The sequence below is a fragment of the Diospyros lotus genome, chromosome 2 (genome assembly GCF_014633365.1).
Source record: "Diospyros lotus cultivar Yz01 chromosome 2, ASM1463336v1, whole genome shotgun sequence".
NCBI lineage: Eukaryota > Viridiplantae > Streptophyta > Magnoliopsida > Ericales > Ebenaceae > Diospyros > Diospyros lotus.
Window position 1 is genome coordinate 41,385,576 of NC_068339.1, and position 20,468 is coordinate 41,406,043.

At 37.4% G+C, this 20,468-nt stretch overlaps 1 protein-coding gene across 2 annotated transcripts; it reads left to right on the forward strand.

Annotated features, from left to right (window-relative positions):
- The first annotated feature begins 1,235 nt into the window (after positions 1–1,235).
- LOC127794930 (protein MLN51 homolog) lies at positions 1,236–20,148 on the forward strand. Of its 2 annotated transcripts, none has more exons than XM_052326253.1 (11): positions 1,236–2,021; positions 9,834–9,936; positions 10,041–10,243; positions 10,328–11,187; positions 11,412–11,526; positions 13,290–13,412; positions 14,974–15,029; positions 15,121–15,166; positions 15,266–15,480; positions 19,669–19,755; positions 19,847–20,148. In XM_052326253.1, the coding sequence occupies exons 1-9, from the start codon at positions 1,489–1,491 to the stop codon at positions 15,291–15,293; spliced, it is 2,067 nt and encodes a 688-aa protein (XP_052182213.1). In that variant the 5' UTR covers positions 1,236–1,488; the 3' UTR covers positions 15,294–15,480; positions 19,669–19,755; positions 19,847–20,148. The 2 variants fall into 2 exon arrangements, with proteins under 2 accessions (XP_052182213.1, XP_052182214.1); XM_052326254.1 differs by having other exon boundaries at positions 10,041–10,189.
- Positions 20,149–20,468: the final 320 nt, after the last annotated feature.

Here is a 20,468-nt window from a genome sequence, read left to right on the forward strand (position 1 = left end):
AATTAATGTTAGGTTAAGAATTTACATTTCTATGTTTAGTATAACTTTTTTTTTTTTAAATGTTGAAAAAATAGCATTTTCAAGATTTATTTTTAATCAACTTTTCCACAAAAAAAAGATTTTGAGGGGGGTTGGAAATCTATGAATTAAGGTAGCGTTTATTAAAATGAGCAAGATAAGAGAGTATCAAGATAAATCTGGAATGGTTTTCGGATCAAGATATGAAATGGTTAAGATAAAGTTGGGAAGCATTCCAAGATTTTTATCAAAATATTTGTTAAATTCTTTAGAATGCATTAGAGAACACAAACGTCATTTTTTTCTTATATGTAGGGATCAAGATATATTTATCTTGAAAGGGGGAAGAGATATGCATATCTTAAAAAATTAAGATAAGAGGTTATTAATGACTTTTCCAAAAATGGTCAGATAACCTTAACAAACATGTTCGAAAGGATAGAAGTTCGGGATGCATTCCTTATCTTGGTTTTTCCACCACATATCTTGATTAACAAATGCCATCAGGAAAGTTTTTAACAAATAAAAAAACTAAAATACCCTTTACTCTCTTATAACTCTATAGTTCTTTCACGATTATCTTCATTATAACTTCCTTCTTGTTGTGCTCTTCACACGTCGCAGCCCTCACAGCTTCATATATATATTATGTATATACATATTATACACACACATATATATACATAATGTGTAAAAAAAATGATATCTTTTGACTTTTTAAATAAATTGTGGGTCATAATATTTTATTTATTAGAAGGAGTTTATTATTTTTAAACAAAAAATTAAAAAAAATAATTTTAAAAAAATAACATAGATTCTCAAAAATATTATATTTAAACCAAATATAGAAATATAAAATTCTTATAAAAACTTACTCAATATTTCTACGAATATTTATATCTAATCAAATATAGAATTATATAAATTTTAAAAATATTTTTTGAAAAAAAATATTCTCACAAATCATGAATTTCATAGATTTAAAAAAAAAAAAATTCTATACCAAGCGCACTTGAGATTATTATTCTTGTGCGGTATTCCGTAAGTCATACTTTCAATTTCAATAAAAATAAATAAATCTGAAAACTTTATCTCAATGTGAAAAATAAAAAATTAAACCAACACCCTAAAACATACCAAGCGCCCTTAGTGTAACTCTATATGGCTTGGAACTGGATAAGTAAATAAATATCTTTTTAAATAATATATATCTCCCACCGTTGAAATTCGAAGACCCCCAAATCGCATCCTTTTCCCAAACTCTAGCCCTCACGATTCCACCCTCTCCCTCTATATATTCGATTCGATTCTTGAGGAAAAAATCTAGGGTTTCACTGACTATTAATCCACTACCTATCCACACCAAAATTCGATTCTTTCTTCGGGTTAGGGCTTGGAATTCTGTCAATTGGTGCGGTCAAGTTGTGCCTTTTGATTGTTTTTTTGGGAATTTCGGATTTGATTGAAGATATGGCGGCTCCAGGGGAGAACGATGTGGAGTACGAGAGTGATCCCGAGGAGGCGAAGCGGTCACTGACGATGCGGAGGAGGGAGGCGAGCGATGATGAGGAAGGGGAGGAGGATGGAGATGGGACTAAGAGAGAGGGGGCGCCGAGGACTTCTGATTCGAGGGATGGGGTTGGTTCCGATGTGGAATCGGACGGGGAGGGAGCGCCGGCGGAGTATGACGACGAAGAGTCGGAGATAGAGGAAGAGGAATTGGGGCGGGAGGATGAGGAGGAGGAGGAGGGTGAAGCGGTAGTGGAAGAGGAAGAGTACGATGGGGGAGGGGGGGAGGTCGAGGCGGCGGCTGCCGGGGCGGGACTGGCGGCGAAGGAATTGGATGGGAACGGAGGGCGATCTCTTGGCGAGTCTGTGGAGATTCGGGAATTGAATCAGAGTGAAGAGGGGAAGAAAGAGAATGATCCGTTTTCAGTGCCAACAGCTGGTGCTTTCTACATGCATGATGACAGGTTTCGAGACAATGCCGGTGGTAGACACAGGTATTTCCTACTAATTTTGATTCTAGCTGGTTTTTGATATATACTTCATTCCAATGAGTGCATCGGTGCCCATTCTGAAGATTCTTTGAGAAATTTATACAAGTGATAATTTGTTCTGACATTTATCTTTCAACTTACCATGTAGAAATTGAGAAAATTAAATTTGTTAGGCTTTTCCTATTCCCTGTGAAGTTTGGTGTACCGTAACTTTGAACAGTTAGTTTTGATGGATCTTTTTCTTTCCCAATGTTGCCATGCACATAGAATTTGGTGGTATTGTGGTCAAGAAAAAAGTTAGTACTTAAAAAGCTTCTCCTATGTTTATACACAAACAGTATGTCGCTCCCTTATTTTAAACTGTTCAACTATGTATATAGCACTAATCTGAATTATATGACTTGGGAAAGAAACACCCTTAACTTAGTGGTATACAGTACTCCACACTGGTTCTCAAGAGATACAGGGGCCTAACACTGATAGAAGAGACAGTAGTATCTCTAATTTTCAGTTAAGTTTGTCCATTGCGGCTATTGCAAGTAAATATTAATTGAACAAGGTAGAGATGTACAATAAGCTGCGATGAAAGATCATGTCTACTACTCTTAGTTGCAGCAGGGAAATGTATGCATAGAATATTAGAAGAATTTTTGTAAATTCTGAAGCACTGGGTCAGACACTTAGAAATGCATCTTCCTGTCTGTCCATGTGCTATTGCCTATGTGCTAAATGTCAATCGTTGTTATGAGAAACTATGTGTTTACTGTCATCTTATTTGCTCAAAGAAGTTTCTTAAATGCTGGATTGCTAAGAGAGTAAATTCTGTACCTTCCATTTAACCTTTTGGATGCTACACAAAACTTTAGTTGGTTAGCCTTTCTGTTTATTTAACTGCCAGTTGCAGATTTTAAAGAAAGGTGTAGTTTTTATGCATAGGAGGGAAGCTTGTTGATGGTGCTGGTTTAGGACCAAAATCATGAAAATCTAAAGTCATTTCTGTTACTCACAATATTTTAGCATAAGTTTTGTTGAGATATGTAGAATTAGATACTAGACATTGTGGATGGTACTAAGGTATAGGTTTTAAGCATACAAGGGAAGTGTGCCGATGGTGTTGACTTGGGGCCACAATCATGAAAATGTTAATCACAATATTTTAGCATGGTTACGTTGAGATATGTAGAATTAGATACTAGGCATTGTGGATGGTACTTTGACATTTACTAGTTTTTATTGATTTTACATGACATACACCCAGTCCTGCAGAATGCAACATTCCATTGAGCTTTTTCATCCAAAGTAGCCAGGGGCAAAAGGCACCCTTAAGGTGCTATGCCATTATATTGCCTGAGGCGGTAGGCACTTAAAAAGTGCTTGCATGAGCAAAGCAAGATGCAAAATTTAAAAAATATTTAATATGAAAATGTAATCAGATAATGTATATTCTGAAATACTCCAAAATACAAATTCTTTTAGGGTAAATTACACCTGACACTTTGGAGGGTTGGCAATCCCCCCCACCCAAAAAAAAAAAAAAAAGCAATCCATTAAACAATTGGATAAAAGACCATTTTATCCCCCTCTCTCTTCCATACCCCTCTCTCTCTCTTTCTCTCTCTTATAAACTTAAACTAAATATAAAATAATATATAATAAATAAATTTCCTAAACAAAAAAAAAAAGAAAAACTAAATCTCTACTACTAACAAAAATATAAATTAAATATATATAAAGATTTGCGCATATATATATATATGTAAACTAAACAAATCTATAAAATTAAAACTATTTAAAAATTACAAGAAATTCAGAGGCAGTGGCTGCCCATTGTGGCCAGCTACTGTTGTCACTGTTGAAACAGTGCAATGGGGGCTGTAGAAACCCAATTCCTAGGGGCAACCTTCTGGCAAGTCAAGGTTCTGCTCTTGCTGGGCATAAGACAATGGTAAGAAAAAAGTTGGATTTTGTGGGTGCCAAGCTTGGTGCTGGTTGTTTAGCAACCGTAGATTGAAAATGTGTGGCTTCAATCCTGATATTACTGTGGCTGATTGATGGGCACAATGGAGAGAAAATGGGGAGCTAAGATTTGATGGGTTTTGTCCGAACCAAGCTTTTTCATTGGTGAATTTGTTGAGAGTCTGAGAAACCTAGAAGATGAAAGAGAAGGGTTAATTGCAGCTTCTAATGACACTGTTTGAAGGAAGAAGAGAGCCAACTGGGTCTAACCCAAAACCTTGATCCACAATGCCAATCCTATTGTTGAATTGGCAAGTTAGAGATGGGAGGATTCAATAGCTTAGTTAAAACCAGATCAGAACAAGTGGAAGCTTTCAGAAGTGTCATTTTTGCACTACTGTTCTTTGACAGAGGTGAGAGAAATCTATTGGAGATGGAACTTCTGCCTGAAGCCTCTTTGTGTCCCTCCGCAATGGTGGGGAGGCCAGATTTGTAAAGAAGAAAAATGCTACAGTAATCTGTTGTTGCTGAATTGATCAAATATTCATCGCTAATAGGGAATTTCATTGAAGAAGATGAAAACCAGAATAGGAGTTCGTGCTGGAGAAGAAGAGGGTTTTGTAACTCACTATCAAATGAAGACAAGTTGTAGAGGTAATGGCTGACCACAACTGGGGGGGCACCGTCAATGGCATCCCAATGTCAACAGCTGGAGGGAGGGAGAGGGGGAGGCGGAGGCGGGGAGAGGGAGGGTCACTGTTGTTGAAGATGATGGTTTTATACAAAGGAGAGGGGGGGGGGGGGGGGGGGGGAGTGAATCAAATTTAATAAACTCAAAGAAGGTCTATGTAATTTCTGATAACTTGTGGAGTTACGTTTTTTTTTCCAAACTTGAGGTGCATCATGTGTAATTTACCCATTCTTTTTCATATTCTTCAAACAACACAAACAACTTTTTCTCTTTTTTTTTTTTTGGTGGCTAAATGAAGTATTCAATACGTCAACTCTGTTTTGTTTTATTGTTTTTTTTTCCTTATTTGTTACTTAGCAACAAGAAGAAAATTGATTCTAGAACAAAACAGTGAATTGGGATGGGAATGGGTACCCTACCCGGTGGGTACCTGCCAAACCCTCCTCGCTTGGGAAAGTTTCGGGTACCAAAAAATACTCGCTAGGGGTGGGGATGATGTCCCCGACCTAGTAGTAATTATATATATTTTATCTACTTATAAATAATTCAAAAATTTTATTTTTTTACTTTATATATGAATTATATATATTAATAATTCAAAAATTGACAATCAAAACCCCCAATCAGATTCTGAGTCTAACATTAGGCTTTCATCTTAAGATTCTCTGTGCATGCTCTCTACTATCTATTGGTTTAAATTCATGGAATCACTTCTTCAAAGTTTTTGGTTTTCTGTTGTTCATCTCTTGGAGTGTTCATTATTTGCTATTGTCATGACCCCAAGGGCATTAGTTGTAATTTCCCTTAGGGTGCGTTTGATTGCAAGCTTGGAAAGAAAATAAGTTCTAGACAATTCAATTTCCTAGAAATTATTTGCATGGAAATTATCAATTGAGAGTGTTTGATTGATTTAATTTTCAACCTAGAAATCATCAATACTTTTTAATTTTTGATGTTTGATTACAATTTTATAGAATTCCCTCCCCAAACCCAACCCCCGTCTCCTCCTTGCCTCCCCCCATCTCTCTCTCTCTCCCCCCCCTCCGTCCCAAACCCACTTCTCCTCCTTGCTTCCCCCCATCGCCGTTGCCATCCTCGCTGGCCGTCGCTGCCATCGCCGCTGCCCATCGCCACCACTGCCATCTTTGCTGGCCATTTTCGCTGCCATCTTCGTTGCCATCCTCAGTGGCCGTTGCAACTGCTGATGGCCGATCTTCACTGCTCTCCGTTGGTGGGCAATGGTGGAAGAGGAAGTAGTTGTGTGGTGGGTGGGTTTTCCATTTCCATGGAAAATCAAATCTAGCCCCCCCCCCCGGAAAACCAATTCTAGCAAAAGTGGAAAAAGAGGGTCACATGACTATAAGTGGGACCATGGAAAATTTGGCCAATCAAACACCCCAAAAGCTGGAATTTGGGTGGAAAATGCCAATTTTCCATGGAAAAGATGGCCAATCAAACAGGCCCTTAGCATGCAGTGCGTATTGGAGTTGTTAGTTGGTTGATAACTGAATGGGTGTAAATAGCCTATAAATAGGCTGTAGGTTAGAGAATAAGGGCATGAATTGATTGAATAAACCACTCCGATTCCTCTTCACTCTTATCTCCCTCTCTTTTCGTCCTACCCATTGTTGAAACATTTGCATTAGATTAGCTAGAAGAGTCTCTCAGGAGGGCAATTTTTTATGTCAGGGGTGTATTCGGTATTTACTTGATTAATTCTTCTAGAAAGATTGGTTAGTTGTAACGGCCTATTGTAACGGCCAATTATGTTTTATTTGGTCTGCCCCTTTTGTTCTATAAATAGGGGGTTGTGAGCTCTCTTTTATCATTTGGTTTTTCATCCTATCTTGAGAGAGTTATGCAAGTATGTGTTGTGTGAGAGAAAAGCTATTGAGTGCTTTGTAATCTTGTATTAACTCTGTATTGCCTGAGGATAGGGCTGTGAGAGAGTGTTCTACAGTGCATGTAATCGTTCTTGTGATTCAAGATAGATGAGAAGAGGCCTAAGGTAGTTTGGATGTAGGTTTCCTTTCAAGGGAACTGAACCAGGATAAATTCTGTCTTCTTGTGTGTGTGTTCATCTATTTTCTATTGTTTCCATATTCTGTTTTCTCTTTCATGTGTGGAGAGTTTCCTATTAGTCTTGAGGGTTTAATGTTTGAATAAGTGAGGCGGAAGATTGGGATAACACCCACCCCCTCTCCTTCTTAATTTCTCCCGTTATCTGTTCTATTTTCTCCCTCCATTCTGTTCGTTCTTCACCAAATTCCCCCAAACCCTTCTAAACCCTAGGGTTGTGTCAATTAGTATCAGAGCCAACATTCCTTGGTTGTAATTCTGGCAATTGGTAGCAGTAGATTTTCGAAAACTCCCAGCAGAATCAATAGAGCAAAGGTTTCATGTGTTCCAACGAATACAATACAAGAACTCCAACGAGTACAATTGGTGGCAGTGTGATAGGTGAGTGCAAGTATCCGAAAGGGATCAAGATCGATTCAAGAATTCAGGTGAATTCCAATCATTGGTTGATGATTGGGTAAGAAGTGGGTGTAGGCTGGGGCGACGTGTTCCAAGCAATCTTGAAGCCATAGCAATTCTGAAGCAAGGACATACCATTGAAATCTAGGCGAGCACGAGAAAGTGAGTTTTGGGTCGAATCTTGGAGGCGAAGTAGGAGCTTTAGAGCCCAAAAGCAATTTCCACAAGCGGTTCAGATGTGAGGATTGTATCACTCTCGGATTAAATTTTGCAAGTGAAATAGGAGGTGATTCTCGATTAGTCCTAAGTGGTTCGGCGGAAGTTCGGCAATTCTTGTTTGTCGTTTGAAGGTGAAGTAGAGTAGGCGAGTCATCCAACCAATTCTTGGTGGCTTTGAAGGTGATCGAATAGGTCTGGGCGCAGGTCCAAGATCCGATCTTGATTGAAGTCAGAGTGATGCTTCTCGGCTGAGAGTTCGGAAATTTCAATAGCTGATTCCAGCAAGCTCATAGCAGTGGGTTTGGATTTTTGCAGGTGAATTATGATGAGTGATTCTTCTTGGCTGTACGGTTCTTGGAAATGGCTCAAGAGGCAATTGACAAATTGTTGTGTCAGAGGTGAATTTTCTAGGATTGGAATGGTGGAGATGGTGAACGGATTCTAGGAGAAAGGCGATAATCTCAGTCAAAAATTGGACGCGTTAATGATTCTGATTTCATTGAGATTCAATATCAGTTTATCAAAGGAATTTTTTCCAAGATCCACTGCGGAACCAATTCCAGCGGGAGCTAACATCCTACCAAAGATTCCTAATCTGCAAGAAGCTAATGACTTAACTGAAGTGAATCAGGCATTTTTGACTGTAGGATCATTTATCAGTGGGGAAGGTGGTGCGAGATTACTTTCTCAGATTTCTAACTTATCGGAAAGTGAGGAATAATTTGAATTGAAAAACAAATTGATGGAATAATTTGAATGGGGAATTTATTGAAAGGTAAACCCATGGTGTATGTTGTCAAACAGGAAGTAAAACATGCTTCTAAAGCGTTGTTGGAGTATGTAAATGTTGAGATCAGATCAACAAGATAGAGTGACCCGTAGAGCGTGGAGATCTGTTCAGGAGTTACTTGGTGGAGCATCAGAAAAATGGGAAGGAAAAATCTACAGAGGAGCAAAGGAAACAATCAAAATGAGTCTATGCTGCTCAATTGTTGCATCTGTAGGAAATTGGAGATATCGTGGCAGTTGAACTGATCTTAGCATAGGTCAAGGAAATTTCTGGAACTAACAAATCAACGGAAGAGAGACTTGGCATGGAAATCTTTGAGGTCTACATTTTATGTTTGCAGAAAAAGCAAAAGAAAAAAGAAAGTAAGAGGAAGGAGGAAAAGGCTGAAGAGGAGAAAGAAAGAAAGAAGGACGAAACAGCTAGTGAAAGCTGGGATTGGATGGCAAACAGGTCAAGTTGCTGTGAATTCTTGGGGACGAGAACTCTTTCAAGAGGGGGGGGGGGGGAATTGTCATAACCCCAAGGGCATTAGTTGTAATTTCTCTTAGTGTGTAGTGTGAATTGGAGTTGTTAGTTGGTTGATAACTGAATGGGTGTAAACAGCCTATAAATAGGCTTTAGGTTAGAGAATAAGGGCAGGAATTGATTGAATAAACCTTTCTGATTCCTCTTCACTCTTATCTCCCTCTCTGTTCGTCTGACCCGTCCCCTTTCCTTCTCAATTCCTCCCATCTGTTCTGTTTTCTCCCTCCATTCTGTTTTTTCTTCACCAAATTCCCCAAAACCCCATTCTAAACCCTAGGGTTGTGTCAGCTATTTGGTGCAAAATTTGCTGGTTGAATGACATGTTGGTGCGGCTGGGTTTTTCTTTTAGTCTTATGGAAAATTTCTAGCTTTTGGTAAGAATTGCAGTTAATCTTGCAGTTTTCTAGGTAGCTATTGGGGAGTTTGGGATGCTCAGTCTTAAGCTATATGCTTTTGGGGTGGTGGTTATTGCTGTTGTATTTGTTGGGATTGGTTGCTTGTTAATTGGTTGGGCAGGCAGTTTTGTGTTGGTTCCTTTTCATAAGTAATAATATTTGCCTCATTTCCTTTAAGAAAAAAAAAAAAAAAGAATTGCTTCTAACATGTTTATTGGTGAGACATTCTGTGAACAACTGCACCCATGTTTATGCTTTTCCTTGTACCTTACTGAATATGCCTTTGCCCAATAAAAATATAAGTGTTGTTCTCTTCCCATTGGGTGTCACTTGTGTAAGCTAGAAACTAATGTTAATATGTATTGCAAAAAGAGTAACATGTCCTGACACCTGAGAGGAAATAATCCTGTTTGACTATTTTAAATTGATAAGACCCTCTATGGATATGTCTGGGTAGAGAACCTGACAGACATATTATGGTGAAAAATAAGTTGTAGGGTTCAAGATGTACAGAATTGCATCTGCTATTATATACACTTCCTGATGCATTTTTTGAGTTAGGAGGGGGTGCTGAAAGGGAAAATAGTGATAGGGCAAGAATAAATTAGGGAGAACTATGGAACTCATATGTTCTGCTTTTAGTGTCATTTGTTGCAATCAGCATCATGCTTGTTAGCTTTGTATGTGTTTTCCTTCATTTTCTTGTTTATCTAACTGTTGCTCCTATTTTAATAAGAGTGATACTAATTGTATTTGTTTAGGCGGACATTTGGAGGAAGGAAGTTGTGGGAGTCAAAAGATGAGAAGAAATGGGGGCATGACAAATTTGAGGAAATGACACTCCAAGATAGGCACTATCGAGGGGTGAGGCTTTTGTTGAGCTATATACTTAATGATTTGGGTCTTACATGCACCACTTTTCTCTAAAAATCTTACCTCCTATAATGTATGTCATATACACATTCCAGGGTATGAGGAACTCTAGAGGTCGTTATCGTGGTCGTGGAAGAAGTAGAGGTGCAGATCGCGGATATCCTAGAGGAAACAAGTCTAAAGCATACAACAATGACAATCAAAACCATGAACCTATGGTTGTGAAAGGCAGAGGCTCTAGAAGGTACGAGTCTTCCAAGAGGAACAACTTTGAGACACCTTCAATGAAGCACAAACAGTGAGTAAAAAGTTTGGTATTTATTGAGTTTATACTAATCTGTTTATTATGGTGTCTATGAATAATATTTTGTGTGTTTATTAGGTCTGGGAAGTTAATTGAGAGAACTTCACATACTACTTCTGCCAGAGCACCCACCACCATGCCAAATGCAGAATCTGATCCGCTTCTTGCCAAGAAGCAGTTGTTTGCATCAAGCTTGAGTTCTGCTTCCCCTCCATTTTATCCTTCTGGCTCTTCCAATAAAGAAACGATTTCAACAGAGAAAAGAGATACGCAAGGTGGAACTTTATACCGGAACCTCCGGTCTCCTGTTGTTGATGAGAATATTTCTATACCACAGTCCAGTACAATGATGAGAGGAAAAAATGTAGTTGGTTCCATTGGCATGGAAAAGCTTTACATCAGTGATTCCAATTCTTTAGTTTCTGTGAAACCCTCAACCAGCTTGCAGTTGCCATCTAGATCTTCTTCATTTAGTACCACTGAACCTCTTCAACCAAGGGCTCAGGGTAGGGGTGTAGCCGCCTCTGGGCAGATGCCTTTTCAAGCAGGAGTGCCTCAGAACCAAGCCACCAGAGCTTCTCCACCAACTCAACTCCATACTTTCCAGCGGCTTCCTGCTCAAAGCAGTTTTCAACCTTTGCTGCAAGCTTCTGTTCAGCAAACAGGGCAGCATATTGGTAGTGGATCTCAAACTCCATCTCCACCAAAACCTGCTTCTCCTGTAGCTTCTTTCGAACATGGAGAATCTGAATCTCCTCCAGAATCAAGTAAACCTAAGACTGCATTGGTTGGTAAAGGAAAAGGTGGAACTGGTGGAACTCAAGGTAGTGGAAGGAACCCTTTTCTGTATGGCGGGGCCCAACTTATGGGAGCCTCTGGGAATATGGGTGCCGGTCATGGTGATCAGAACTTTGCTACAGCTCCAGCCTTCTTGCCAGGTGAGGCCTCAAATAAAGAAAAATGAGTAGTTTAATTATTACCCTAATGAAATTCTGTAGTTGAGGCACACTTAGTTGGAGTAATAATTGAGATGACTATGCAGTTGTTTGCTACTTTTTTTTTTTTGGTGGGATATTGTTAAGATTACTTGTTCATGTTATTTTATCATCTTCATGTTGTTCTTAACCATGTAAAAGTTTTTATTTGATGGTTTGTCATGCAGTTATGCCATTTGGAGGCCAGCATCCCGGTGGTATTGGAGTCCCTGCTGTTGGCATGGCATTCCCTGGTTATGTTGCTCAACCACAACTTGGTTTGGGAAATTCTGAGATGACATGGTATTGTAATTTTTCCATCAAATGCTTTCCTTTTCTTTTCTTTTTGTTCTCCACTTGTTTTTGTTGTTGTTGTTTATTTTTGTTGATGGAAGATGATACCCATGATGGAAATACTTTTTTTTTTTCCCCCTGTTGCCATTTCATAGACACACTCTAGTAAATGATTGGAAATTACACACATATTATGTACATGACTATCATGGCATGCTAATTTTGTCTCTTGTGTAATATTCTATATGTTTGGTATGGTTGTTAAAAGCATATGGTTAACAAATTAAATACATTCATTTGGAAGTCAACCATGAATTTTGACTTATCTCTAAAGGTAATCTATCTGACCCTTCCAACAATTCTTATACAAGCAGAGTGGAAGATAAGAAAAGTGAGACTAAGTTCCAAGTCATTCCTAACACAGTAACCTTGGAAGCTGCATGTTTATGCAATGGAAGACATTTGTCATTCCCACCCCCTGGTTCATCTGTTGGGTTAGCATGTGCATATTCAAGCTTTATAAGTTCTGATTATTTATTTAAATATGTATGCATGTGCTTGCAGATTAGGCATTTTAAATTTACTTCAGGCTTATTGCTTTTCTGCTATCAATATTGTTGTATGTTTCACATCTGAAAAACACTTGAGTGACACTTTTTACATTTGTATGTATTTTGACTGATTTAGAAGGAAGTGCTAGTTGGGGTTAATATTTTCTTGTCAAAATGAGAAACTCTGGAAGGGAGACTTTGGAAGTAAGTTGTGCTACTATCAGGTTTAACAGGAAAAATTATTATTTTAGGGGTACAAACCAAGCCATCCATAGGGATGGATGTTTAGGTGTGTAATTGACGCTACAACTGTCCATTATGTGGCTGGAGAGAGAATGAGTTGATATGTGCTTACTTGACAGTTAAGAATAAGAGTATGTTGGATGAAGAGACTTTGGAAGTAGGTTGTGCTACTATCAGGTTTAACAGGGAAAATTATTATTTTAGGGGTACAAACCAAGCCATTCATGGGGATGGATGTTTAGGTGTGCAAGTGAAGCTACAACTGTCCATTATGTGGCTGGAGAGAGAACGAGTTGATATATGCTTTATTGACAGTTAAGAATAAGAGTATGTTGGATGAAGCTCATCTCTTCTGACTCCCATATAGTTAGCGAAGGTTTGATATATGGGCATGTGTCATGCTAGTTATGAATGTGCCATTGACAGAGTGACAACACAAAGAGAAAATGTGTGTCGGCCCCCTTTGCCCCCCCCCGGGGGGGGGGGGGGGGGGAATTGTACTTGCAGTATTGAGATTAATATTTTAGAGGGCCTTGACTGACTCTATGTGCACTTGGGGAGAATGGAAATTGCTTGAAAGCTGGTAGGCAACCATGATCCATTACGCAAAAGATAGATAACCAATCTTTTATGCTTCTCAGCGCTTGTGAGATTATTGTAGTTTCTGGAGGTTAGAATATTTGTATGTTATGAGTATACAACCCTCCTTCAGTCTTTATGGACTTAAATAGTAATTCCCTGCACTTCTTATGGTTTGTATATGTATGTCATTGAACTACAAAGGGAGAGGCTGACCCATTTGTAGAAAGAAAATTTTCTTCACGCTGTCTCTGTCCTGCAACCATTTTTTTACTATAGTCCTGAGCTTTTTTCATAACATTCTTTTGATTTTTATTTTTTTCACCCAAGAAAATTGCCATATTTGTCGTTCTTGTGTTAAATAACAATGATGGGATTTTATTTTTGTTTAATGTCCAGGCTACCAGTTTTGGCTGGTGCTGCGGGAGCTTTGGGGGCAACATATTGTTCACCCTATATTCCTGTTGATGGTTCTCACAACTCTCGCTCATCAGGGCAGACATCTTTCTCAGGACCTTTGAGGTCAGTTGCAAATTGATTTCTTATTTCATATTGATCCCTGTTGATATACCACACATATTGTGTTGATAGGCATTTCCCCTTTTGTCGGGTATATCACCTTTGCATATATTGTGAATAGAGTTTGGTTTTTCCTGACCAATTATGAAAATGCTTTTTGAAGTCATTTGCTCCCTATACATATTTGTATGTACTTGTGTACTGTGGTTATATTTATGCATGTACACATAATTTACGCTCTGGTGACGTGTAAATGTATGTGAAGCTTGAACTCTGCTCCAAACAGCCCCCCTAACCCCCCCCCCCCTCCCCTCCTAAAAAAAAAAAAGCACTGGCGTTGTGCCTTCTAGCCATGCAAGATGCATGCGTCCTCTCTCTCTCTCTCTTTCTCTCTCTGTCACGCACGCGCCTCATCACCACTAAGGAGTGTGGCTCATGCTAAGTGTATGCCTTGTATATATGAGTGTATTAAAACCCTATTTTTTGTCCATTTGTCATCTTAGATCTTATTTCTTGTTGATTTGATTGCATGTTCTTGTATATCGATGAGAGGTGAACCTAGTAGTGTGAGCTAGAGGTCTGCCATGTTTTCTACTCTAATTCTTTGTTGTAATTGTTTTTCGCTGTGTGTTCTAATTGTTTTTTCTTTCTTCTAATTTCTATTGCAATTTACAAGAAACTAATGATGCATTTGATAGGGGTGGAATTCATTTTCCATCCAAATTCTAAGAAATTCCATCAAACATTTTTTTTTTTTTTCATGAATTTGAATTCCATCTTAGTTTAAAAAGTGAAGATTTTCTTTGAAATCAAAGAATTGGAATTCCTAGAGGGTGGGGTGAGAATTGGAATTCCATGGAATTGGAATTCTGCCCCACTTTCCACCCCTCAATCAAACACACCCTAATTGGTAAGAAGCAAATGTTTTCATTGTGTGCTCTACTGATTTCTCTCTCTCTCTCTCTCTTCTAATTTCTTTTGCAATTCAAAAGGAACTAATTTTTTTCCTATAACTGTTTTTGTTGTTTGTTCTGCTGTAATTTTTTTTTCTTTTTTCTAAATGCAAAAGAAATTAGAAGAAACTAATTATTTTTCTACAATAATATTAAGTTGTTATTATAGGGTTGATTATTTGTCATTTATGATTTTATGAGTTTGCATCTACCTCCTTATAGCTACACATTGAAAAGAATAATACATAAGTATTTTATAAATATTTTGAATAAATGTGCCTCATGTGCCTATGGTTCATGCTTCACTTCGTGCCTAGACCCCAAGCACTAATATGCACCTTAGTGCACATTGTGCCTTTGACAAGTATGCTCCTTAATTTATGAGCTCTAGTGAAGCAGCTTCTAGATGAACTTTCTTTTCTTCTTTACAATCTCCTCCCAACCCTCATAAAAAGAAAGTTATATTTATTTTTGGGTTTTCCTTCTATGGTAAAGCAGAGATTACTGTTATAGGTATGGGTCCTACTAAATATCTGCTTGCACTTATTGGTTTAGTAAATTCCTGTTTAAGTGAAGGATGATCAATGCTTAACTGTTGTACTCTTTTCCAGCAAGGAAAATAATACAAGTAAACCAAATAATGAACGACAAACTTCACAGAGACCTGGTAAAACATACATCCCTGCCTTTTGATTTCTTTAATTGGTTAGTGAAGATCATTTGTCTTCATGCCATATTTTAACTTTTCTTCTATTCAGAGGTTGCTAGTGATGAGTTCAGTCAACGGCACAAGAATACTCGCAGGTAAGTTGAACTTACACAAGCTTTTCCATCTCCAGCTTATAGTATATTTATTTATTGATTTTTACTTGGAAAATTGAGTTACTTTTATTCTCTGTGTAGATATACTGAGATGAATTTTGGCCAGTGAAGGAGTACTTTTATGGATCATTTGAATAAGCTGATTAAACTTTCCATATTAAAGTCCTGCACGTCTGGGTGGTGCAAAATTCTGGGTTATGCTTTCTTTGTGCTGCAGGCCTACTTCCAGGCCCTTTGTGATCTCCAGTCTTTGTTCTGGAGCACTTTGGGCTGCAGTCCCCTGAATGATATGTTAGGTAATTACTTCTTTTCTGATATTGTTTCTATACATCTAGTTTTGATGGAGGACGTTGGGAGCAACCTCTAAAGACATAATAAGTGTCTTAAATTTGGTTCAAATGCCCAAACATTAATTTTGAATCTTTTGGATTAAGAAGGGCCTTTCTATTAGCTTTTTTTTTGCTAGGCTTACTTTTGATAATGTTTCCTAAAGTCCTTTTTGGTAACCCTGATTATGTGTTTGGGTTATTTATAATCTTTTCCTAATCTTATTATTAATAGTTTCAGATTTTTTTAGCTCCCTAATAGGAAATGAAGAATTTTCATTTTGTTTAGTTTTCTAATAGGAAAAGATTTCCTAATCCTAGTAAGTATAGGGTTCTAGAACTCTATAAATACTATTGTAATTCCCTTTTCATTAGTAAATAAATAATTCTAGTTTTGTCTAAGCATTGATGCTTTTCATTGAATTATGGGATGCAATTCTAGGTTTGATTCATAGTTGTGAAAGGTATGAGGCGCACCTCATCACCACTGAGGCACAGTGCCATTCTTGAGGTGCTGCCTAGGTGCATTAGGCACGCGCCTCATGCTGGACGCAAGGCACATGAGGCACGTGCCTTGTATATATAAGTATATTAAAATCCTATTCTTGTCCCTCAGTTATCTTAGATCTTATTTTTTGGTGATTTGTTTGCATATTCTTGTATAACAATGAGAGGCGAACCTACCGGTATAAGTTGGAGGTTTGCCAGATCTCTCACTCACTGTCGGGATCCACTGAAAAACTACTCACTCAGTTCTGTGCTCTGCTTCATTTTTCTTTCTTTCTTCTAATTTCTTTTGCAATTTAGAAGAAATTAGTTATTTGCTATAATTGTTTTTCGCTGTGTATTTTACTCTAATTTTTTTCTTTCTTCTAATTTCTTGCTAAGAAACAAATGTTTTCATTTTGTGCTCTACCATTCTCTCTCTCTCTCTCTCTTCTAATTTCTTTTGCAATTTAAAAGAAACTAATTGTTTTCCAGTAACTGTTTTTGCTATAATTTTCTTCTTTCTTCTAATTGCAAAAGAAATTAGAAGAAATTGGTTGTTTTTCTGCAATAATATTAGTTGTTAGTATAGGCTTGATCATTTGTCATTTATGATTTTGTATGTTTGTATCTATCTCCTTATAGGTACATATTGAAAACAAAAGTGTAAAAGCATTTTTAATAAATGTGCACCTCATGTGTCTGAGGCTCGCACTTCCCCTCATCCCTATGAAACCCTAGGTGCAATGTGTAGAAGATCCCCCCCCCCCAAAAAAAAAAATCAATTTCATCTTCCCTACTTCCAGTGTTCATCTCTGCCCCCAAATCTCATCTTTTGAGCCATATTTTGCTTCTAAATTGCTACCAACCTGTTACATACCTGAACCATAAGTTTGGTCTCAAAGCCGTTGACTGCAATATGTCAACTTGTATGGAACAGCCTTTTAGGGAAAATTGATAGATTATCAGCATGATAAGATGATGTTCAAGATTATGCAGCAACAACAAGAAGGCAGTGACGGTGAAATTGATGCAGTGGGTAAATGCTGTTTAATGATTTGGAAGAAGAATTAATAGATATTTTCCTTCTTTCTGTTATTCAAAGGATACATGCAGCCCCTAAAATGGAAAAAGATTGCAGGCGCACTCCCATTTTTCAAATGCTCGTTCTTTGTGGAGATCAAGCTAAGAAGTAGGTGTGTGCATACTTTGGTTTTTGAAAAAATTGAACCGAACCCCTGTTTTTCAATTTACTCAAACTGAAACCAAATAGAGTTTTGATAATGTTTTCTAAAGTCTTTTATGGTAAAGCTAATTGTGTTAGGTTTATTTAGTCTTTTCCTAATCTTATTATTAATAGTTAGACTTTGTTTAGTTTCCTAATAGGAATGAAGGATTTCTATTTTGTTCAGTTTTCTAATAGGAAAAGGATATCGTAATCCTAGTAACAGATGGACCCACGAATTTTATATAGTAGGGGCACAATTTATATTTATATTTGAAATTATTATTCATAAAATGTATTAATTTAGAACTTTACATCACATAAAAATAAATCTTTTTATGACGTCTTAAGTAAATACAGAAAACCATATTTATTTGAGAAATTCATAAAGTTTGCATATTTAATTAATATTTTTGAACGATTAAAAAAAGAAAGAGAAATTTTCTTTCTTATACTTTTCTTTTTTATCCTAAACAACTTACACAAAAAGAGAAATTTCTGGAGAGCCTCACCAACAACTTAGCGTTTTCTATGTATGTATGGTTATACACTGCATGTATATTCACAGGTATAATATCCTTAACAACCCATAATGCATTCTATGACAAGTTTTTCTCATAACTTTTTATAGGACATGCAAGTGAGTATGAATTTTATTATTTGTAATTGAGAGCTTTTGTTGAACTTTGGTTATAATTTGACTGCAAAAAATAAAAACAATTACTTTGACTTCACTAGGAATTGGTTTATAAATCAGTGCCTACACAATGGGGGCATGCGCCTCCAGTGCCACCACCGAAAATCTGCCACTGCCTAGAAAGAATAGGGCCACTAGTACTCTGTAAATACTATTGTAATCTCCCTTTTTATTAGTGAACAAATAATTCCAGTTTTTTTCTAGGCATTGATGCTTTCTTTAAATTATGTGATTCAGTTCTTACCCTAGATGCGATGCCTAGGATTTCTCTCTCTCTCTCTCTCTCTCTCAATTTCATCTTATTTACGTAACCCTGCTTTCAACCTTTTTTCACAACCCCCAAATCTCATCTTTTGAGCCATGTTTTACCTCTAAATTGCCTACCAACTTATTACATACCTAAACCCTAGCTTTTTCAATAGTTATCCCTAGCATTCTAACCCTCATAGGCATCTGATCTGTCAGTATTATTAGGATTCCGGATCTGCCCTACATCAACTTGTTTACCTGTCCAATGGACAACTGCTGAAATGTTTTATGAATTATGTCCCCTGCATTGGGTTTAAATCATCTTGGTTGCATTTTGATTTAAAAATGTGTTTGTGAAAGAACTATGCCTCATAGTTCTTCTTGTTGACAATGATGTCAATTGTTATGTTAATTTCTCCTAATTGTTTCAGAAAATAATAAACCATGCCCCATGTAATTGTTCATACCTATACAAGCGCATTTTTTTTAAAGCTTACTACCTATTTGTGAGGGCAGAACATGCCATGAAAGCAGGTTCATGCTGAAATAGAAGCTGATTACTGCTGTTCCGTGCATGCATTTTTAGTACTGGATGTGTTTGTTTGTATGTGCTAGTCCCACTACTTGAATTTATATGGTACGCTGATATCTATCTGAGAACTTGTAGTTAGGCCCACAGCCCAGGAATTCTAATTCTGGAGAGTGTGTTTGGAGGATTTAATATTGAGCATATTGTAGGGCAAGACTGAAAATATACCTAGATGCAGTGATGCTGATAGTATTTTGGCTTGACAATACCTAGGCTGTTATCCAAGTTCATTGAATATGTCCAGGAACGTCTGGCAATTCCTGCTGTAATTTTTATGTAGTTGGCCGCTTTATTTTTCCTTAACTGCTTTAATTCTTGTTACATGACGGCTGAGAGAAATTAATGGAGGCACAATCAAATCTGCTTCAGATTTCTTCCATTTGGTTTTACCTTGTTAATAAGCCTTGCTGAGTACCAAGAATATTGCACTTCAAGGGGGGCCAAAATTGCAAATTTCCCCCACATTCATCTTGGCTGCATGGAGATTGAGAACAGGAAGAGTGTTGTAGTTGTATGGCACAATTTCCAACCGTCTAATTACATTTTTGTTCAAATTTTAGTTGCTGTTTTGGAATTAGGTCAAATCAGTAGTTTAATTTTGTGAAATTGATGATGTAAATTAATACTTGTCATTACATGCATTCCCCTTGCCTTCCTAGCTTCCACCTATTGGGCAAATACATGTTCATGAATATGGGACTACCTGAATCAAAAATTGGGGAGAGAATCTTTCATGTTTATGAATGATGGATGAATTAGTCCCATTTTCTTGATCTTGTTAAGACTTACATAAAGGTAGTGCTATTAGACCTTATTCTTTTGCCTCCAAACACCAGGTCTAAGTTATTTCCAAGTCATTACTCGTGGGCTGGTGCACTTACCCGTCCTCATGGTATTTATATTTTTGTTCAGGTATATGACAAACACCTGCTCATGCTGTGTTCACTTATTGGAAAACATTGCAGCTTGACGGGTGGCAGTTGTTTGTGCAAATTTACGGTATGAATATGCAATGCCATCACAGAACAAAAAGGATCTCTTGCAGTTCTTTTTCTAATAGGATCCTGTGCCTCTTGGTTTATAATTTCAGGTTTTCCTGTGCCTTTTCGAGTTTGGTTGGTTCTGAAGCTTGTGATAATTGTTAGCGGGCTTCTTACTCCGAATTTAGATAAGAAGTTGGGAAAAAGGATAGGTATTGTGCTTGTGCAGAAGCTGTTTTTGCTAATCCAAAGTCTGATCTTCTTTGCAGTTAATGATTGTCTTATCTATATGTGCTGAGACTAAAGCTTTTATTTGTTAAGGACTGAGAATTTCAGTATATGATAGCTGTGGGTGTATTGGATGCGTTTAATGAATGCTTGGGGTAATGTGGTTAACTAATGTTTTCTTTAAGTCTTGTGCTTTTGGCACTTGCAGATGCAATTTGTTTCCATCGTTGAAAAATTGCCTTTTCTTGGAGATTAATAATTTCCATCATTGAAGGGCTTGCCCTTGTTTGGAAAGAGAGGGAAACTGCTGTGCTGGCTACTTATTCCTTCATTGCAAGTTTTCATGGGCCTGGCCTTTAGCTGGTATTTGAATACTGGTCTCTCTTTGCTATGAGCATTGAGCAAATCTCAAAGATAGTTTTGTTTTATCATCTTTTTATAGTTTTGGTTGGAAGAAATTGTGTCGTATTTGAAGGAGCTCTGATAATTTTGGCTTGGATTTCT